The 18,394-nt window shown below is 51.3% G+C and overlaps 2 protein-coding genes across 4 annotated transcripts in view; both read right to left on the bottom strand.

The window, feature by feature from the left end:
* Nucleotides 1-2,926, bottom strand: part of SYN1 (synapsin I) — a 32,175-nt gene extending 29,249 nt beyond the window's left edge. The window contains exon 1 of one of the 2 annotated variants that reach the window (XM_036460549.2): nucleotides 2,360-2,926. In XM_036460549.2, the coding sequence (XP_036316442.1) occupies nucleotides 2,360-2,736 (377 nt within the window). In that variant the 5' untranslated portion in view covers nucleotides 2,737-2,926. The remainder of the gene's footprint in view (nucleotides 1-2,359) is intronic. The other variant, XM_036460550.2, reaches the window with a different exon arrangement.
* A 4,368-nt stretch (nucleotides 2,927-7,294) lies between these two features.
* On the bottom strand, nucleotides 7,295-13,894 carry LOC118731769 (complement factor properdin). 2 transcript variants are annotated; one of them, XM_045570403.1, is made up of 10 exons: nucleotides 13,798-13,894; nucleotides 13,545-13,660; nucleotides 13,309-13,459; nucleotides 11,733-11,908; nucleotides 11,121-11,291; nucleotides 10,799-10,990; nucleotides 10,438-10,611; nucleotides 9,988-10,179; nucleotides 9,722-9,833; nucleotides 7,295-7,522 (listed from the first exon to the last, which is right to left on the bottom strand). In XM_045570403.1, exons 2-10 carry the CDS (start codon nucleotides 13,615-13,617, stop codon nucleotides 7,357-7,359), a joined length of 1,407 nt encoding a protein of 468 aa, XP_045426359.1. In that variant the 5' UTR covers nucleotides 13,618-13,660; nucleotides 13,798-13,894; the 3' UTR covers nucleotides 7,295-7,356. The 2 variants fall into 2 exon arrangements, with proteins under 2 accessions (XP_045426359.1, XP_036316490.2); XM_036460597.2 differs by having other exon boundaries at nucleotides 13,545-13,700; nucleotides 13,798-13,876.
* Nucleotides 13,895-18,394: the final 4,500 nt, after the last annotated feature.

The raw sequence follows: 18,394 nt of genomic DNA, 5'->3' as shown, positions 1-18,394 counted from the left end.
ATTAAGAGCTTTCAGGATTGTGTAGTTCGGGGCAGGGTGAAGATTATTGAAAAGGGAATTAGGCTACAAGAGGGGTGGGAGAAGGGGCATTGAATAAGGGTTCTTAGAGGTATACAATAAGTGCTCATTAAAGAACTGTGTGTTAAATGGAGGAAAAAGATAATCCAGTTTGTTTAGGATTAGAGGGAAGACCAGAAGAAGGGGTTGTCCTAGTATCCTAGTAGTGCTTAATAAATGCCTCCCACACTCTGACACATGAAACTTATGCATTTAATATCTGCAGAGTGAATAAATGGCTCTGAATAGAAGGGCTGCTGGGTAAGGGTTCCTGGGCGTGTGGTTATCTAACTAGTAAAGAACTAGTACTCAATATATTTAGACTGAAGTAGGCCCTTTGGATAGGGGTGGGGGTGGGTAGCACTTGAGACAGGGGCAGAATTTCCAGATTTGGAATTACCTTTATATAGTAGGCTCTCAATAAATGTTTAGTGGTAAATAGAAAGAAGGCCCTTTGAGGTATGATTTAAGAGTGAGAGAGGGAATCCTAAGGACATTGAAGGGAGTGGAAAGGGTGATGTAACCCTTAAAAATCGGGCTCTAGACTTACCAAATGCAGAACCCTGGACAGAGGCTTTATGATTGGTGCAGGTTATTCTAAGAGGAATGAAGGGGGATGTACTACCTACACACGGCAGGCACATCCTCCCTATACACATACATGTTCACTGGACCCACTGGGAGAAAAGGACTCTGGGGAGGAGGTTGTGAGCATAGAGTATACAGAAGTGACTCCACACACATTGGAAGAAAGGGCCTAGGGGGGAAGGTGATTAGAATTGAGCACCTGGCAGACAGGGAATAAAGCACACCGAATCCATTCAGAGAAAAGGTATTTGGGGAGGGAGGGCTAGGGTTGGGCGTAAAATCACTGGAGAAAAATATTTTGGGGAAGGGGAGTGGGGATGCAGAAACTTGACTTATGTAAGCTTGATCCTCCATCCACGGGGAGGAAAGACTTTAGTGGCGAAGGCACAGAATCCAGTGCACAGCAGGTGGTCCACAGATGCTCCAAGGAGTGACTAAAAAGATCAGGGCTCTGGCAAGAGGGGTTGAAATGGTGTCCACAGTGCCAGATATGTGATTACTGTATTAATTGGAGGCAAAGGCCTTTAGGGAGAGGGTCTAAGTTTGGATCATGCAGAAGGTGCTTCACACCTGCTGATGGAAGCCACTGGAACAAAGGCGTTGGGAAAAGGGCTTGGGGTAAACAGCGGGCACTCGATAAATGCTTGCTGAATACACCGGAGGAAAGAGTCTTTAGGGAAGGCTCACACAGTAGGCAGTTGATAAGGGCTAGATGGTCTACCAAAGGAAAGGTCTTTGAAGGAGTAGCTTGGTGATGGAGGATAAAAGAGGCACTCAGTAAATGCCTGCTAGATTCATTTCTACATTCAATTCTAATCACCTGTAGGAAAAGGATTACACAGAAGGCTCAAAAATGGGCATGAAACTCATTTGAAGAAAATGATACGTTTGAGAAAGGGGCTTGAGGATGGGGCATACCTCTAGCACTTAATTAATGGTTTCTAGATTCTTTGGAGAAATAGCCCTTGGAGGGGGCGGGGGGACTGAGGTTGGGGCACACAGAGGACATTCAGTAAAGGCTCACAAGATCCATTAAAGGCAACACCGTTGGTGAGAAGCTGGGGTGGGATACACAGCAGGCACTCAATCAATGTTCACTGAATAGTGGAGGTGGTCTTTGAGGAGAGGGCTGGGGTGGGCATATAACTCACTCTGGATACATACTCACAAGATCTATTAGGGAAAAGGCCTTAGGGCAAGGGTCAAGGGCACAAGATACATGTCAAGCTCTCAATGAATTTTCACAAAATTCATGGGAGCCAATGGCCTTGGGGAAGGGCTCCTGTTGAGGTACACTGCAGGTACTTGATAAATGCTCAGAAGATTCATTAGAGAACAAGGCCATTGGTGGAGGGTTGTGGGTGGGGGGTGGGGGTGGGGAGAAAGCAAGGGCACATTAGGTTATCAAATGTTCACAGGATATGTGCAAGCCAAGGCTTCTGGGAAGGAGGTACACAACAGGTGCCTGATGACCGCTCCCTGTCTAGATGGAGGAGGCCCTGGTGGTGATGGTTGGGCGGGGGTGGGTAGAGGAGGGGGGGGTGACGGGGAGTAAGGGCGGGGCACTGGGAAGCACCCAGCATAATAATTTAAGCAAAAAGGGTTTGGGCGAGGGGGTCAAGTGCTGGGCACGCAAGTGGCGCTCAATAATTGCTCGCCACGGAACCATCTGGGGACCCAGGCCCGCGGGGAGACGTCTGCGGCAGTGGCTTACCAGTCGGTGTGGGGCTCGTCGATGACCAGCAGCACCCTGGCGGCGGCGCCCCCACGGCCTGCGCCCCCAGAGCCGCCGCCCACCTGCTCGCTGAAGGTGGCGGCGGCCGCCGCAGTGGTCTGCTTGACTGCGTTGGACAGCGACGAGAAGAAGCCCCCGCCTCCCGAGGACCCAGGGCTCGGGGCGGCCGGGGAGGCCACGGGGGCGGCCGAGGAGGCCCTCTCGGTAGAGGCAGTCGCGGGGCCGGGCGTGGCCGCAGGGCTGGGGGCAGCAGGTGGCGGCGGGGGCGGCTGCGGGCGCTGCAGGTCTGTCATGTACCCATTTGGCAGATTGGCCATGAAGTTGCTGTCGGACAGGCGGCGCCGCAGGTAGTTCATGGCTGCGGCGCGGGGCAGGGGGTCCTAGGATCCCTCTGATCGGGAGCCGCGGGGGAGGACCGCGCGGGGCCCGGGAGCACAGCTGCGCTCTCACGCACGACGCGACTCTGCCGCCGCCCGCTGCAGACTGAGGCAGCGCTGAGTCGCCACCGCCGCAGAGCGGATGGTCGCGCCCGCGCCTCCCTATCTCGCGCCCCGCGTGGTGCAGTCCGGCTAGGCCGGCGGTAGCACGGACGCGACCAAGGCTGCGGAGCAGGGGGGTTTGGGGAGGAATGACGAGTGACGTCAGCGCGCCTTCGGTGCTGGGGCGGCTGTGGCGCACGCCAGCAGGAGGGGGCGAAGGCGCTGTCCGCGGTGCTGAAGGGGGCAGTGCGCACGCGCCGCGCCGCATCCTGTTCCCTTCCCCCCCAATCCGATTGGGGATGCGCAATTTGGGAAGTGGGGGTGGGGTGGGTGCTTGTTGGGAGGGTCGGAGTCGGTGTTCATGCAAGCCCCCCACCCCACTTCGTTCTAGTCTTCACACCCAATCGCGTCCACACGAAGGACCCTCCGCAGAAACTTGGTTTCCAGTGTGGATAGTCACCACAGAAGGCATGTGGGGGTGGCAATGGAGGCACACCCCGAGGCACAAAAGTAGAGAAATAACCCCCTCACGACGAGGGGTGGGAGTAGCCTATGGGGAGATCAGTTTCCCGGGTACACACAGGCTCAGCTAGGCAGAAAGGTGTGAGGAGGCCTAGATAGCATTAGACAGGTGGAGGAGGACACTTGAGTGGGGTACACACCTGAGGGGAGGCTGGAGGCACACAGGGAATGACACACATGTGGAAATACATGTAAACACACACAAAAGTAAGGAAACACACGAAGGCATAGAGAGAGAGAGAACACATACCAATCTAGGTGTTTATACACACACACAAGCCCAGGATAACACACATGGGCATACATGCACACGTATACACTTACATATGCACACAGGCAGCACACCAACACACAGACGATAAGGGAAACTCACACAAGTATGCACACCCAGACAAAACACATACCCACAGACAATGATGGACAAACTAGATCAGCCACACACATATTTCCTAAAACTCTAGCCCTGATATTTGTCCATCTATTCCCATCTACACACACACACACACACACACACACACACGCACACACTGGGTCTGTACACCCCCAATCATTTGCCATGGGAACAACCAAAACCCACAATACCCACCTGGCATAATTAGTACTCTTTGCACCACAGAGGCAGACCCAAACTAGGTTGGGGACACAGTAGGTGCCAAATGTTTGTCACGTGAGCAAATGACCTTTACTAGTATATTCTGGACAGAGGTGGGTTGTGGAAGCCAGTCTGTCAGCTCCTATTAAGGTCCTGATTACAATGAAGGTACAAATTCATTTAAAAAGAATAATAATTTGTTGACTGTACCCTATGCTTAACTGAGCTGTTTACATGTAATTGTCTTATCCAATCCTCACAACAGTCCTATGGGGTGGTTATTAATCATTTCCATTTACACATGAAGGGACTCAATTCCAATTCATTCCTAAAGGGTCATGTGATCCATACATGTTTTTCTCTTTTTAACAATGTGCCAGAAAGAGGTCCCAGCGTGGCTTCTACAAATTGATCAGGGGGGATTGTGGCAGAAAATGGGGCTGGATGGGCCATAGTGAGTGATGATGGTGGACCAAGTGAGGTAAGTAGGTAGAAGATATGGCAAGAAACAGACAGATGTGGCATCTCCTCTGCCTTAAGGATTTTCCAGTGAATCATCTACCTATCCATGTGTCCATTCTTCTTTCATCACTTCATTGGCTTGTTTAAACAACGTAGTGATGGTGTGGAATCTGGAATCAGAGTGTCTGTCTGCCTTCAAACTACAAATGATCTTGACTCACCTCTAAGGGTGGGATGGGGAAGAGGCAACCTCCACTCTTGCATGTACTATGCCTTCTTTTAGGAAGTGTGTCCCCTGCCCCTTCAAAGATCATCTTTGATCAAGGTCTTCAGGAAGTCCCCTCCCCCATGACTCAGATCCCATCTCCTCTTCCAATAGGCTCCCCCAGTCCTCAAGTCAAATATTTCCAAGCAGTCCTTTACTTCCTCCTCCATCCCAGCCAGCTTTGGTCTCACCTCCAGGCCTTTGCTGAGGCCATACCTTACCCCTCTCCCATTGGTGCCTTCTCTGCCATTTCAGATCCTCTTTCTCCACTTTGGGGAACTACCCAAGAATCAGGTATTTCCCAATATTTCGAAGTATGTGGTCCCGTTTGTTTTGTTTTTTTTTTTTTTTGCTCAATAACTGGAACAAACAAGTTGTGCTGGACATATGGTGCCCTCTCTGGGGAAAAGGAGCAGCTGCAGGTCAACAGACCTGGTTTCTTGGGAATCTGTCACCAGACTGCCTCTTTCCAGGGGCCCCATTTCCAGGTTCTTAGTACTTATGAACCCCAACATCATTCCCTTTCTCCAGGTGGTTCAATTTCCAGAAATTCATTTTTAATAGATTGTTTTACAGAAGAATGGAGATTCCCCCCAGGAGTATCTCCTCCTTGAGGCAGAGGTAAGGCTCTTCTGCACTGTCTCCATCAGGAATTTAAAAGAAGTGGCTCCAAGAATGCTTTTGTTGCCGAAACCGGTTTGGCTCAATGGATAGAGTGTTGGTCTGCGGACTAAAAGGTCCCAGGTTCGATTCCGATCAAGGGCATGTACATTGGTTGTGGGCACATCCCCGGTGGGGGGTGTGCAGGAGGCAGCTGGTCGATGTTTCTCTCTCGTCGACGTTTCTAGCTCTCTATCCCTCTCTCTTCCTCTCTGTAAAAAATCAATAAAATATATATTTTTTAAAAAGAATGCTTTTGTTGTTGTGTGTACCTACATTTATAACTCACACACACATATCCATGTTGTCCTAATGTGCATGCGTGTATATACACACTTCTATAATTTACATTGTTATGGTGCACACACAGTTGTAACTGCACATTCACTGCACATCCACTCGACACATCCTTCATTTTTGGACAGGCCCATAGGTCTGCATATCACACATACACAAGGATATGTGCCTCACACTACATACACACACACACATATCACACATACACAAGGATATGTGCCTCACACTACATACACACACCAACTTACACTTTCTCTCATACATTTCTCATACTCTGTATTAGCAACCAGAACCCCTCATTTTGGCTTATTCCTCCCAAGATGATTATTTGTCAACTTTGTCTTCATCCCAACCCATCAACTGGTCCAATTTACCCAAGAGGAAATCAACCCAGAGAACGGAGTATTCTGACATACTCGGGGTGTCACAAATCTTCCATCTGAACCCCCCTTCACAGAGGCACCCCTCCACTCACAGCACTAAATCCTAAACTCTGCTCCTGACATGGTGCTTCAGAAATGTTCAGCCTACTACCTTTTGTGTCTATTTCCTCCTTGATAAATGGGGATAATAATAGTGACACTCATAGTTTCATTGTAGATTAAGTGAATTCATGCTATGGAGGCTTAAAATACTATCAGGCACAGAGAAACTACTCTCTACGTATTAGCTATTACCATAATTATGATGATTCTTATGCTTTGTCTCATTGCAAGGGCCCCAGAATTCATAAGTGATAAAATCAATGAGCAAGTGCTAAGGGTATTAATGTCTGGGTTTGTTCCCTTTGCTGTGGAGACAGGTACCACTCCAACTCCTATTCTTTCCTCTACCCAAAGGTATCCAGGACTATTGTTAGGATACTGTACAGTAGGTGTTGAGAAGTGTTGAATAAATGTTCAAAGGAAAGGGTCACCTACTCTGAGTCTGTTCTCTTGTCCAGATGTCCTCTCCTACCAGCCCTCCTCCACCCCAGATTCCCAGACTTAATTCTAGTATAGAGTAGACATTAATAGGTTTTGAAGGAATGAACAAATGCTAACAGGAATATGTGTCTGCGTTTGGGCTCCTTCTGGCAGATGCTGACTCTAGCATCTCTCCTTCTCCTCTCCCCTCCCGCTCCGGCTTAGAGCACCTCATAGGCACTTCCTCCCTCCTCCTCCAGAGCTATTTGTTGCCCTTAATTGTAGCCTTGGAGCTGGGCTATTGGGAGTGGGTGGGTGCAGGTGCTGGTGCAGCGGGGTGCCACCCCAGCCATGTCTCTGCTGCCTGCTGCTGTTTACTTGGAATTGATGTGGAATCTGCCAGCCCAGAGGCTCTGGTAGGTGGGAACCTAGGGAGCTTTAGGAGGCGGGGAGATGGATAATAGGCACACCAGCCAATCGGAAAGTGTCTGGCAGGGTGAGCAGCCAAACAGGAAATCCACATCATGGAGCTCTGTAGAAGGTAATGCTGGGTGACTCCAGACACTGGGGAGTAGGTGTGGGGGGAAGACACTGGGGGCTTCAGCAGCAGTGAAGGGATGGATACTTGCCTTCATTCCTGACAAACTGGCCACAGTGGAAAATACAGTTTTCCACAACAGGCCACTGTGACATGCTGTGCCCTTTTGCCTAGAAAATGCTATTGCCCCATTCTTGAGGAAGAGGCTAATTTATTGAGGTCTGGGAAGTCAGAGTGCCAGAATGGAAGAGAGGTATTAGAGCTTCTCATCTTCAGGGTCATCGCAGGCAGGCACGTGTAGACATGGCTTCTTCTCCTCCACCACCAACCTCTGCTCCTGTAGCGGATCGCACTTTGCCAATGGTGTCCCCCAGAAGGACACGTTCTTCTCACCTTGACCTTCCACGATGGTAATGGTGGGCCTGAAGCATTAGGGGGGAATGGAGGAAGACACTCAGGGAATCCAAGAATGCATTCAACAAACTCTTATTGAGTGCATACTATGTGCCCAACACTATTTTTAACTGTGAGATATTGGGCAATTTCTTTACCTTCCCTATGCCTCACTTTCTCTCATCTGAAAAATGGGAATAATGGAAACAACAATCCTCCTATATAATAAAGAGGTAATATGCAAATGGGCCCTCACAAGATGGCCACGCCCACATTGTCACAAGATGCTATCCCCATGTAGTCACAAGATGGTTGCCCCCATGTTGTAACAAGATTGCCGGCAGGGGAGGGCAGTTGGGGGTGATCAGGCCGGCAGGGGAGCAGTTAGGTGTCAATCAGGACAGCAGGGGAGCAGTTTGGGAGTGATCAAGGTGGCAGGCAGAAGCAATTAGGGGCAATCAGGCGGGCAGGCAGGTGAACAGTTAGGAGCCAGCAGTCCTGGATTGTGAGAGGGATGTCTGACTGTCAGTTTAGGCCCAATCCCGCAAGGATCCCAGATTGGAGAGGGTGCAGGCTGGGCTGAGGGACACCCCCTCCCCAGTGTATGAATTTCATGCACCGGGCCTCTAGTAATAATAATAACAACACCCACCTCACTGGGTTGAGTGTGGATAAATAAGTTACAGAGTGGTATCTGGTACACAATAAGTGCTTATAAATACCAGTAATTGTTACTAGTTCGCATTAGCTATCTTCTCTTACATCCAAATCTCTTTACATTTCTCTCCCTACTGCCCACTGGAAAAACAAATGCTTTGCTCTAGCATTCAGGGCCTTATTGTTGTGCCCAAATCTCTGCCCCAAGGCAATGTCTGTCTCTCTTCCTCTTTATCCAGACTCAGTGCCGTGTCCAGAATGGTCTTTGCCTGGATTATTTTTCTCACTAGGCAAGCCCTCCATTCACTCATATCCTGATTTTCTCAATCATCCCTTTCTCCATTCATTCCCTCATTCTGTCGAGTCCTTCATGCTTCCACTTAACACTAATGCATCTTTAGGACCCACTCTAACCCCACAGCTGGAGAACACTTTCCAGATTGTAGGCCTTCCATGAGATAGGAACAAGCCACTTCATCTGGTAGTTTGATGCACGCTATCTTATATAATAAAAGGGTAAAATGCAAATTGACTGACCACCAGGGGGCAGAAGCTCAACACCGGAGCTGCCCCCTGGTGGTCAATGCTCAGTAGAAGCTGGGCTGATGGCTAGAGGGGCACAGTGACAATGGCAGGAGCCTCTCCCAACCCCTGTGGCAGTCAGACATCCCCTAAGGGCTCTTGGACTGAGAAAGGGCACAGGCCGGGCTGAGGCCCCTCACCCTGCCCCCCGCCAGTGCATGAATGTCATGCACCAGGCCTCTAGTGTGGAAATAAGGAGGGATGCATGGGTATTTTAACCTGCTCCCAAACCTGGCCACTGGGAAACACTTTGAGTAACTGATCACCTGTGTTCAGGAATCTGCGTACACAGTCTTGACCCCTTTCTGTGAGGGGAGGCCTGATCAGTTTCCTAGACCAGGTTGAGGTGGCAGACCCTTTCCTACATACCAAGCATTCCTCATATGCCTTCTGGCTGGGCTCTGTCTACCTAGATCTCTCTCTTTTTTTATTTTTTATTTTTTGACAAGACTTTTATTTTTTTATTTTTTAAAAATTAAATTATTATCTGTGTACATATTTTAACATTGCTCCCCCCCTCCCATATACCTATTGTAGATCTCTTGGGAGACCCATGGGATCTGGGGTGTGTGTGTCTACAACCGTTGCCAAAAAGGCCTTATAGCATCTGGGGGTAGTGAGACATTGAGTGAGACACTGAGCCACCCACGGAGGCATGGGACTGAAGGAGTAAGTGAATGGAAGCATGAGTGACTGAACAAGCCCATCAAAGCAGAGCAAATCAACACACTGATTTGAAGACTGAGGGAATGGCGGAGTGGCTGAGTGACTGAATGTGTGACTTATGGGCACAAAGGCTGCTAACTCTCCCATCGGTATCTCCTTCCTCAGCTTCTTCTTTAGTCTCCCCCTCTTCCTGAAGCTGGGAAATGGCACTGGGCAAGGCAGGCACCTTAGGCTCAGGGGCAGAAGCCCTGGCTGGGGATAGCTGACATACATAGTGGTACCATTGCCCCTTCTTAGGCATTCTCTGCCTCCTCGCTACTCACGCGAAGTTGGGGAGATGGGGTGTGCAGAGGCGCTTGCGGCTGCGGGTGGGGTTGGGTCCACATGGGGGCGTGCACAGCCCCCAGGTACTCCACTCTGACCACGAGCCTTCCACTGCAATGAGAAGAGGGAGTTCTTGAGTCAGAACTAGTGGTTTCCGGGGGCTAGTGAGAGAGTCTGCAGGGACACGGGGTCCATGGCAGAGAGTCAGAAACCCCCATCGCTTCCTGGGCGCCCACCCTCACAGAACAGGCTGGGGGGCACTCACACAAGCAGCGCTGGATGTCATAGCAGTACCGGATATCCTGATAATGCCCGGCACAGCGAAGTCCAGTTAACTTGCGGCCGAGGCAGTCCCTGTCGCGCGACTGCGAGCCTTGGATCTCCTGACATTTGATTTGTGGTATCTTCGGGCGCGTGCACTTGCTCCATTCCCCCCACGGCCCCCACGCTCCATTCACTGCGGAGACAGGGGTAGCAGGGGCTCGCACCAAAGAAGGGAGCCAGCAAGGAGGCTGAAAGGAAGGGATGAGTGCTGGGGGTGGAGGCAGAGTAGCGGCGATCAGTCCTGGGAATGGGTGATCAGAGGCGCAACTAAGGCATCAGCGCCGGGAGGGGAGGCATTTAAGGCAAAGACCAAGGCATTAGCAGGGGGAACAGGGCAGCAGAGAAGGGTGGGGGGCTTAGGCGTGGAAATGGTGCATCTTGAGGCGCTGACCAGGGCATTCCTTGGCTGTGTTGCAGATGTGGGTCCGCGTGGCGTCACCGGCACAGAAGGGGCCTCCGTGCTTGGGCACAGGATGATCACATGCCCGCCGTTCCATGGTCCGGCCCAGGCCACAGGTCACCGGGCAGGGAGTCACTGGGCCCCATGGCCCCCAGCCTCCAGCCACTGTTGGGGGAGGGGGGGGAATAGAAGTGAGGAAAGGCCACTTCAATCTCCCTGCTCCAGCCCTCAGACCCTGAGGCAGGCGGTCCCCAAACAAAGAGGTACATGGTCACCCGGTCTCAGATTTATCCCGGGACAGGGCAGGGCATCTGTGTCTGAGCAGAGCGTCAGAGGCCTTCTCCCTACATACCTGGGCAGGGCGGCAGGCCGCTGCAGGCCCGCTGATCGTATGCTGCCCCTGGGCACGGCTTCCCAGGAGGCCTTTCGGAGGGCTCAGGCGCAGTACACGTGCGGCTCCGTCTTTCCACAGGGGAATTGGGGCCGCCATGGCAGGAGCCTGAGCAGGGGCCCCAGGGCCCCCAAGCAGCCCAGGCCCCATGTGCTGTGGGGAGGGGGAGAGAGAGGCTGAGTGAGGTCATGCATGCTGAAGTCCTCCGACACTGGCAGCTCCCTCCATCACCCCCAGAGCCACCCGGGGGGCTGCCTCTGTGGCCTGTGGTTGCCTCACTCACTGGGGCAGACCTGCTTCGTGTCACAGGCCTCCGACTCCTGCGCCTCTCCCGGGCAGGAGCCCCCACACTTGGGGGCGGGCTCATCACATTTCCGATGGCGGGTGCGGGTCCCTTTGGCGCAGGTGACAGAGCACGGTGTCCAGGGCCCCCAGTTGGACCAGCCGCCCATCTCTGTGGGAGAGAAGGGAGGGGGATAGGATGTAGGTGGGGGTGTCATTCAGGTGCTCGCTTCCTCTTGGAGCCCACATCAGCTAGTCCTGTCCCCACGTTCTCTGTCTCTCTTGGTCCACCATCACTGCCCATCTGGTCTACTGCAGTCACCTGCACCCGGAAACCTGCTTCACCTCTCCCCACAGCGTGTCTGCCTCCTGACAGCGGGGAGGGGACCGGGTCACAACCCAAGTCAGATCACATCTCTCCGCTGCCCGTAACCATGTCAATCAAAATAAAAGCCGACATCCTCACCATGGCCCACAGGACCAGGCTCCCGCTGACCTCACCCCCCACCACTCTCCTCTGCCTCCTCCTATAGCCTCACAAACAGCAGGCGCGATCCCGCCCCCGGGCCTCTGTCCCCACTGTTCCCAGGGTCGCCTTGCTGATCCTCCTCACCAGGACAGCACGGCTGGTCCTCACAGGCCTGCAGCTGCCACTCCAGGGTCCCAGGATGCACCTTCTCGGGGCACTGGCCCCCCAAGCCTACGCAGCGCCGGTGCCGCAGCTGGGAGCCCTCAGTGCAGGTCATTGAGCAGGGGCTCCAGTTGGACCAGGGTGACCACTGCGGGGACCTGCGGAGAGAAGCACAGACGCCCCGTCCGTGAGCTGGCGAGGACAGTGTACGGGACAGGCGAGTGCGGGCCGGCAGAGGCGGGGGTGTGGGAGAAATAAGTGAGAAACAAGGAGAGTACCTACCTCAAGGATACTGGGGGACCAGATGGGAAGGATGGGCATACAGTAAGTGTTTAATAAACATCATTTACCTTCACGATCAGAGACCCTTGGCAGCCCCCCAAGGACAGTGCCAGGAATGCAGTAAGCAAATATTAGGACGAGGGGCCCAGAACTGCTGTCAGAAACCCACTGGGCAACCACTGTGCAAACAGGAAGCACTCAATAAATAGGAGCCATCACCCCAACGAGCTCAGAGAACCCGTCAGAATTACCCCAGCTCTATCTTAGACACCTGCGCAGCATAATGTGAAAGAGATGACAGATGCTGACATGACTAGAGAACCAGAGCTGCCTTCAAAAAATCCCCAAGCGCCTCGTCTTGTTGTTGTTTGTTAATCCTCACCCGAGGCCATTTTTCCAATGATTTTGAGAGAGTGGAAGAGAGAGGGAAAGACAGAGAGAAACGCATCAATTGGTTGCCTCCTGTGCAAGCCCCGACCAGGGCCCAGGCCAGGGAGGAGCCTGCAACCAAGGTACGTGCCCAAGCTCCTCATCTTCACAGTGTATCTGGGACCTACAGTAAGCAGTTAGAAAATATGCCTGGCATACAGTAAACACTTAATACATGCAAGCTGGCATCATGATTAGGAGACCAGAGCTACCCTTGGAAATCCTCCAGCTGCCCCTGGCCTCCGCAATGCATTTGTTATGCCGGAAGTGCTGAATGAATGTGAAGTTGTCACCATAGTTAGGGCCTGGAACTGCCCTCAGAATCCCCAAAACTCTCTCGCCTGCATAACACGTCTGTATGCAGTAAGCATTCAACATATGCTGTCATCACAATTAGGGGACTTGACTTGAGCCACCTTCAGAAACACCTGGGCTGCAGCCCACCCCCCATGCTTCCCTTATGCAGGAAATGCTCAATACATGCAAGCCATAGCAGGGGTTCTCCACCGGGGGCGATTCTGCAGCCCAGGGACATTCAGCAATGTCTGGAGACATTTCCGTTGTTCCAACTGCTGTGGGGAGTTGCTACTGGCACCTGATTAGAGGCCGGAGTTGCTACAAAACACCTTGCAATGCACAGGTCAGTCCCCCCACCCCGCCCCTGCCCCGCCCCAACCAATAATTTTCTGGTCTCAAAATCCATAGAACCAAAGCTGAGAAACCCAGAGCTATAGTCACGACAAGGGCCTCGGAATCACCTTTGGGAACCCCAGGGAAGGAAGGAGTCCAGGTCGTGGTGGCCCTGCACAGTCCTTCCTGCCTCCCCCAAGCCCAGGGTCCCCCTCACCTGCACGGCTGACAGAGCTTGCTGCCAGGCTCCTGGAAGGCATAGGCAGCGTTGAGACAGCAGTCTTGCACACCCACACCTCCGCCCAGGAGGTTCTTGCACTTGCCTGAGGACTCCTCATACTCGGTGAAGCAGACGACGGGCTGTGAGCCTGTACCAGGGTGCGGGGAGGAGGGATGGTCAGGGTGTTACTGGCGGGCCCGGGCACCCTGGGCCAGCTAAGCTCACCCACTCACCTGTGGCCCGCAGGGTGAGCAGCAGCAGCAGTGGCGGCAGCAGCAGCCAGGAGGCCTGCGCTGGGGTGGGCATGGTGCGCACTGAGCTCCTGCAGCCCCGCCTGGCTTTATGTGCGCTGGGAGTCGGTGGGAAAAGAGGAACCAGGGGCAGGGGAACTGGGAGGGCAAAGGGCAGCAGTTGGGCGGGGGGAGACTTTTTAGCTCCCACCTCTTCCTTGTCACCTCTGTCTACGAGCCACCTTCCTCTACTCACCTCTCCTTACTTCTGGTCTCAATCTCAGCCCTGTTTTGTTTGTCACTGTATCCCCACACCCCATGCCCCACCTACCAACCCCTCAGCACTCAATGAATGCTCTTTGAATGAACTCTAGAGAAGGGAAATGGAGCACTGGACTTTGGAGCAAGATCAACTTCCTAGTTGTGTAACCTTGGGCAAGTCACTGGAACCTCTGTGGTGAGCCTGTTTCTCTCTTTCTCTTTCCTCTTTCTTTTCTTTCTTCCTTTCTTTTTCTTTTAAAAATATATTTTATTGATTTTTATAGAGAGGTAGGGAGAGGGACAGAGAGCTAGAAACATCAATCAGCTGCCTCCTGTACACCCCCTACTGGGGATGTGCCCGCAACCAAGGTACATGACCTTGACCGGAATTGAACCTGGGACCCTTCAGTCCACAGGCTGACGCTCTATCCCACATGTGTCAAACACAAGGCCCGCAGGCCAAAACCGTCCCGCCAGGCCTTGCAATGTGGCCCGCACCGCGCTGTCATCACTGCACTCTGCTGCGTTTCCATCACAATGACAGTTTATGACTGTTCAGTAAACCATTCGGCCCGCGATTTAGGCTGGATTTTAGATTTTGGCCCCTTCTCTGATTGAGTTCGACACCCCTACACTGAGCCAAACCAGTTAGGGCATCTTTTTTTAAATAAAAAAAAAATCTTTTCATTGATTTCCAAGAGGAAGGGAGAGGGAGAGAGAAACATCAATGATGAGAGAATCATTGATCGGCTGCCTCCTGCACGCTCCCTACTGGGGATCAAGCCTGCAACCCAGCCATGTGCCCTTGACTGGAATAGAACCGTGACCTTCTGGTCCGATGCTCAACCACTGCTCCACTCCGGCTGGGCTGAGTCCTGTAAAATGCATACCTTCTACCATGACAGGATCAACCTCATGGCGCCGGTGAACAGGGTGGTGAAATGACTGGCATGCTCAGGTTGTCCCTCTTCACAGGGTGCAGTGGGCATTGAGATCATTGCTTCATTCTGCACCCTGACTTAACCCACCCTCCTCTTTCCTGAAGGAGAGGTCCCCTGTGGTCAGCATGGGGAAGGGAGTTCAGCACAAGGGAAGTGAGAAGGGGAAGTGACAGAGTGCGGGGAGGATTCTGGAGTGAATTGGGGATACCCAGTCCCAGGGGCCCAGCTGGGAATACCTTCAGGGCATGCAGAAGGGGTGGTCAGAAGGAAATTGGCCTGGTCACGTCCCAGCAGAGCAACTTGGGTAGGTGACACCCCCCCCCTTCCATGAGCCTACATCATAGGGTTTGTTGCGAAGATTGGACGCTAAGGTTTTTTCAAGTTCTTAACACAATGCCTGGCATACAGCAGATGATCTGCTCGTTAAATACATTTATCAAACATTTACTGGATACAACATTTATTGGGTGTCAGATGCTGTTCTCGGCACTGGATGTCGCAGAGAACGACAGCCCCAAATCCTGGACTTCAAGGGGCTTACACTCTCAAACAGAATCATCCAGAAGGTTGATGAAATCATGGATTGCTAGGCTGCACCCATATCTGATTCTGTAGGTCTGGAGTCAAGAAAGTGCATTAAGCCAAAACCGGTTTGGCTCAATGGATAGAGCGTTGGCGTGTGGACTGAGGGGTCCCGGGTTCGATTCCTGTCAAGGGCATGTACCTTGGCTGCGGGCATATCCCCAGTGGGGGGTGTGCAAGAGGCAGCTGATCGATGACTCTCTCTCTCATCGATGTTTCTGAATCTATATCTCTCTCCCTTCCTCTCTGTACAAAATCAATAATATATATATATATATATATATATATATATATATATATATATATATATATATATATATATATTTTTTTTTTTTTTTTTAAAGAAAGTGCATTAAAAAAAATTTTTTTTAAATATTCTCATCCGAGGCTATCTTTCCATTGATTTTTAGAGTGGAAGAGAGAGGGAAAGAGAGAAATATCGATGTGAGAGAAATACATGGATGTGTTGCCTCCTGCACATGCCCTGACCAGGGCCTGGGCCAGGGAGGAGCCTGCAACTGAAGTACATGCCCTTGACTGGAACCAAACCCAGGACCCTTCAGTCCACAGGCCGACGCTCTATCCACTGAGCCACACTGGTGAGGGCAAAAAACCAATAATCTTTTAAAGTGACAGTAAGGTGTCTCAGAAAGGTAGCAAGGCCATGTCTCCTGCATTCAAAGGGAGAAATGCCATCCCACAACTTAAAACAAAGTCGAAGAAGTGCGTTTGGTCAGGGTTAACGTTAAAACAGAACTTTCTCAAGAACGTTAATCTTGTTTTATGGGCGATAAGGTGTGTTGACATTGAGATGTACTCTGTTCCTTGGAAGGTAAGCCTGCCTCAGAGTGTGCTTTGAACAAAGAGGGCTTGTTAGTATTCCAACACTTCAGACAGCAGCGCTGTGGAAACAAATTCGAGAAACCTGTACTGCTGCTTTATCTAAGCAGCCGTTGCCCGGGTAATAATGTTATAACTGATATTCCTTTGGTGTCTAAGCTGTATAAACACTCATAGGATTCCCCATGGAGGGGATTATCGGCGCTTTCATCTCTTCCTGTATGTTTGGGCAATGAAATGACTGCAGATTTCTTATTTAAACAAAGAGCGAGAAAAAGTCTTATCTCTGGTAATTACTGCACTGCTGCCTTGTATGATGTATGTATCGTATTCTGTTTTTTTTTTCCCCTCTCTTGGTGGATACCAGCTCCACAAAGGTAGGGATTTTTAAAAATATATATTTTATTGATTTTTTACAGAGAGGAAGAGAGAGGGATAGAGTTAGAAACATCGATGAGAGAGTCATCGATCAGCTGCCTCTTGCACACCCCCTACTGGGGTTGTGCCCGCAACCAAGGTACATGCCTTTGACTGGAATCAAACCTGGGACCTTTCAGTCTGCAGGCTGACGCTCTATCCACTGAGCCAAACCAGCTTCGGCAAGGTAGAGATTTTTATTATTTAATCCACACCCAAGGAAATGTTTCCATTGATTTTTAGAGAGAGTGGGAGAGAGAGGGAAAGCCAGAAACATCGATGTGAGAGACACACATCGACTGGTTACCTCTTGCACGGGAGGAGCCTGCAACTAAGGTACATGCCCTTGACCAGAATCGAACCCGGGACCCTTCAGCCTGCAGGCCGCTGACTGCTCTACCTACAGAGCCAACCGGCTAAGGCAAGGGTAGGGATTTTTGTCTCCCATGCTAACTGCTGTGTCTGCAGGGCTCAATAAACATTTTTGCTGAATGCAGGAATAAACAAAACTTAAGAGATTCTGCGAAGTGCTAAGAGGAAGAGCCTGCGTTAGAGAGAAAAATGTGGACATTGGAGGGGGGGGGGGATAAACACTGTCCCCAGGGCCCGGACTGGACTGGAGTTCCTGAGAAGAGGGAAGGGAACCCAGGCCATGTCCCGGGGGAAGTCCAGCATTTCACGTTTTGGAGAACTGAGGGGAAATGGAGCCCGGAGCTGAGGAGGAGGGGTTTTTGGAGGAGGACAAGCAAGAGAGGACTTCCCCACAGCCTGGCATGTTCGGTCCGTGTTCTCTCATGCAGCCTGTCATTTTCCCTTACTATATTTAGACACAGTCACACACACAGCCCTGGATTTATGGCCGCTCCTGCAGTCTCTTAGGAACAGGCTCACATCCACACTGGATCACACAGCTTCTCAGACATTCTCTCAGCCACTCAGGCAAGGAGTAATTTTCTGTCACCGACTCCCAGTTTTGACTGTCTCCTACTAAGAATTCATACACACGATCATGTCTTTTTGTTGGTAAGCCTCACTGGAGAGTATTTTTTCCATTGGTGTTTTTAAAATATATATTTAATGATAGCAGAAAGGAAGGGAGAGGGAGAGAAATAGAAACACCAATGATGAGAGAGAATCATTGATCCACTGCCTCCTGCACGCCCTACACTGCGGATTGAGCCCGCAACTTGGGCATGTGCTCCGACTGGGAATGGAACCGTGACCTCCTGGTTCATAGGTCGATGCTCAACCACTGAGCCACACCAGCCGGGCTACAGTGATTTTTAGAGAGAGTGAGGGGGAGAAGAGGGAGAAATGTCAATATGAGAGAGACACATTGATTGGTTGCTTTCCGCACGCAACCTGACTGGGCCAAGGATCGAACCTGCAACCCAGGTATGTGCCCTTGACTGGGAATCGAACCTGGGACCTTTCAGTGTATGGGTTGATGGTCTAACCACTGAGCAACCGGTCAGGACTATGATCATGCCTTATAGCCTGTCTCATTCAGACAATATGACCAATATTTACTCGCACCAGTCACTTTTCCACATGCAACAGAGTCACACCTATTGATGTTTCAACCACGTAGGCTGTCATTTTCGCATATACAAATAGTCACTGATTTATAGCCACCACTGGCTTCTCATGAAGTTTCTTCACACACACAAAATCACCCTCTCCCCTACCTCTTCACACTCACACCCCCACAGTCTTTGATTATAGCTCAGAGTCGCACACACATACATAATCACACAGCATCTCAGACATTGTCTGCGGCCTTGTCTCACATTTCTTCTCAAGCACCTTCCA

The sequence above is a fragment of the Pipistrellus kuhlii genome, unplaced genomic scaffold (genome assembly GCF_014108245.1).
Source record: "Pipistrellus kuhlii isolate mPipKuh1 unplaced genomic scaffold, mPipKuh1.p scaffold_m20_p_32, whole genome shotgun sequence".
Classification (NCBI taxonomy): Eukaryota; Metazoa; Chordata; class Mammalia; order Chiroptera; family Vespertilionidae; genus Pipistrellus; species Pipistrellus kuhlii.
Note: the sequence above shows the minus strand (reverse complement) of the source record. Positions and strands in the feature narration are given on the sequence as shown.

What these genes read in the sequence shown, in the direction of transcription:
- LOC118731769 (XM_036460597.2), bottom strand. Translation starts at nt 13,861, where the DNA reads ATGGGGTGTGGGGATACAGTGACAAACAAAACAGGGCTGAGATTGAGA. An exon ending in GAGACCAGAAGTAAGGAGAG is followed by an intron (nt 13,701 to 13,797) that starts GTGAGTAGAGGA and finishes TTGCCCTCCCAG; the next exon opens with TTCCCCTGCCCCTGGTTCCT. An exon ending in AAGCTCTGTCAGCCGTGCAG is followed by an intron (nt 11,909 to 13,308) that starts GTGAGGGGGACC and finishes TTCTCTCCGCAG; the next exon opens with GTCCCCGCAGTGGTCACCCT.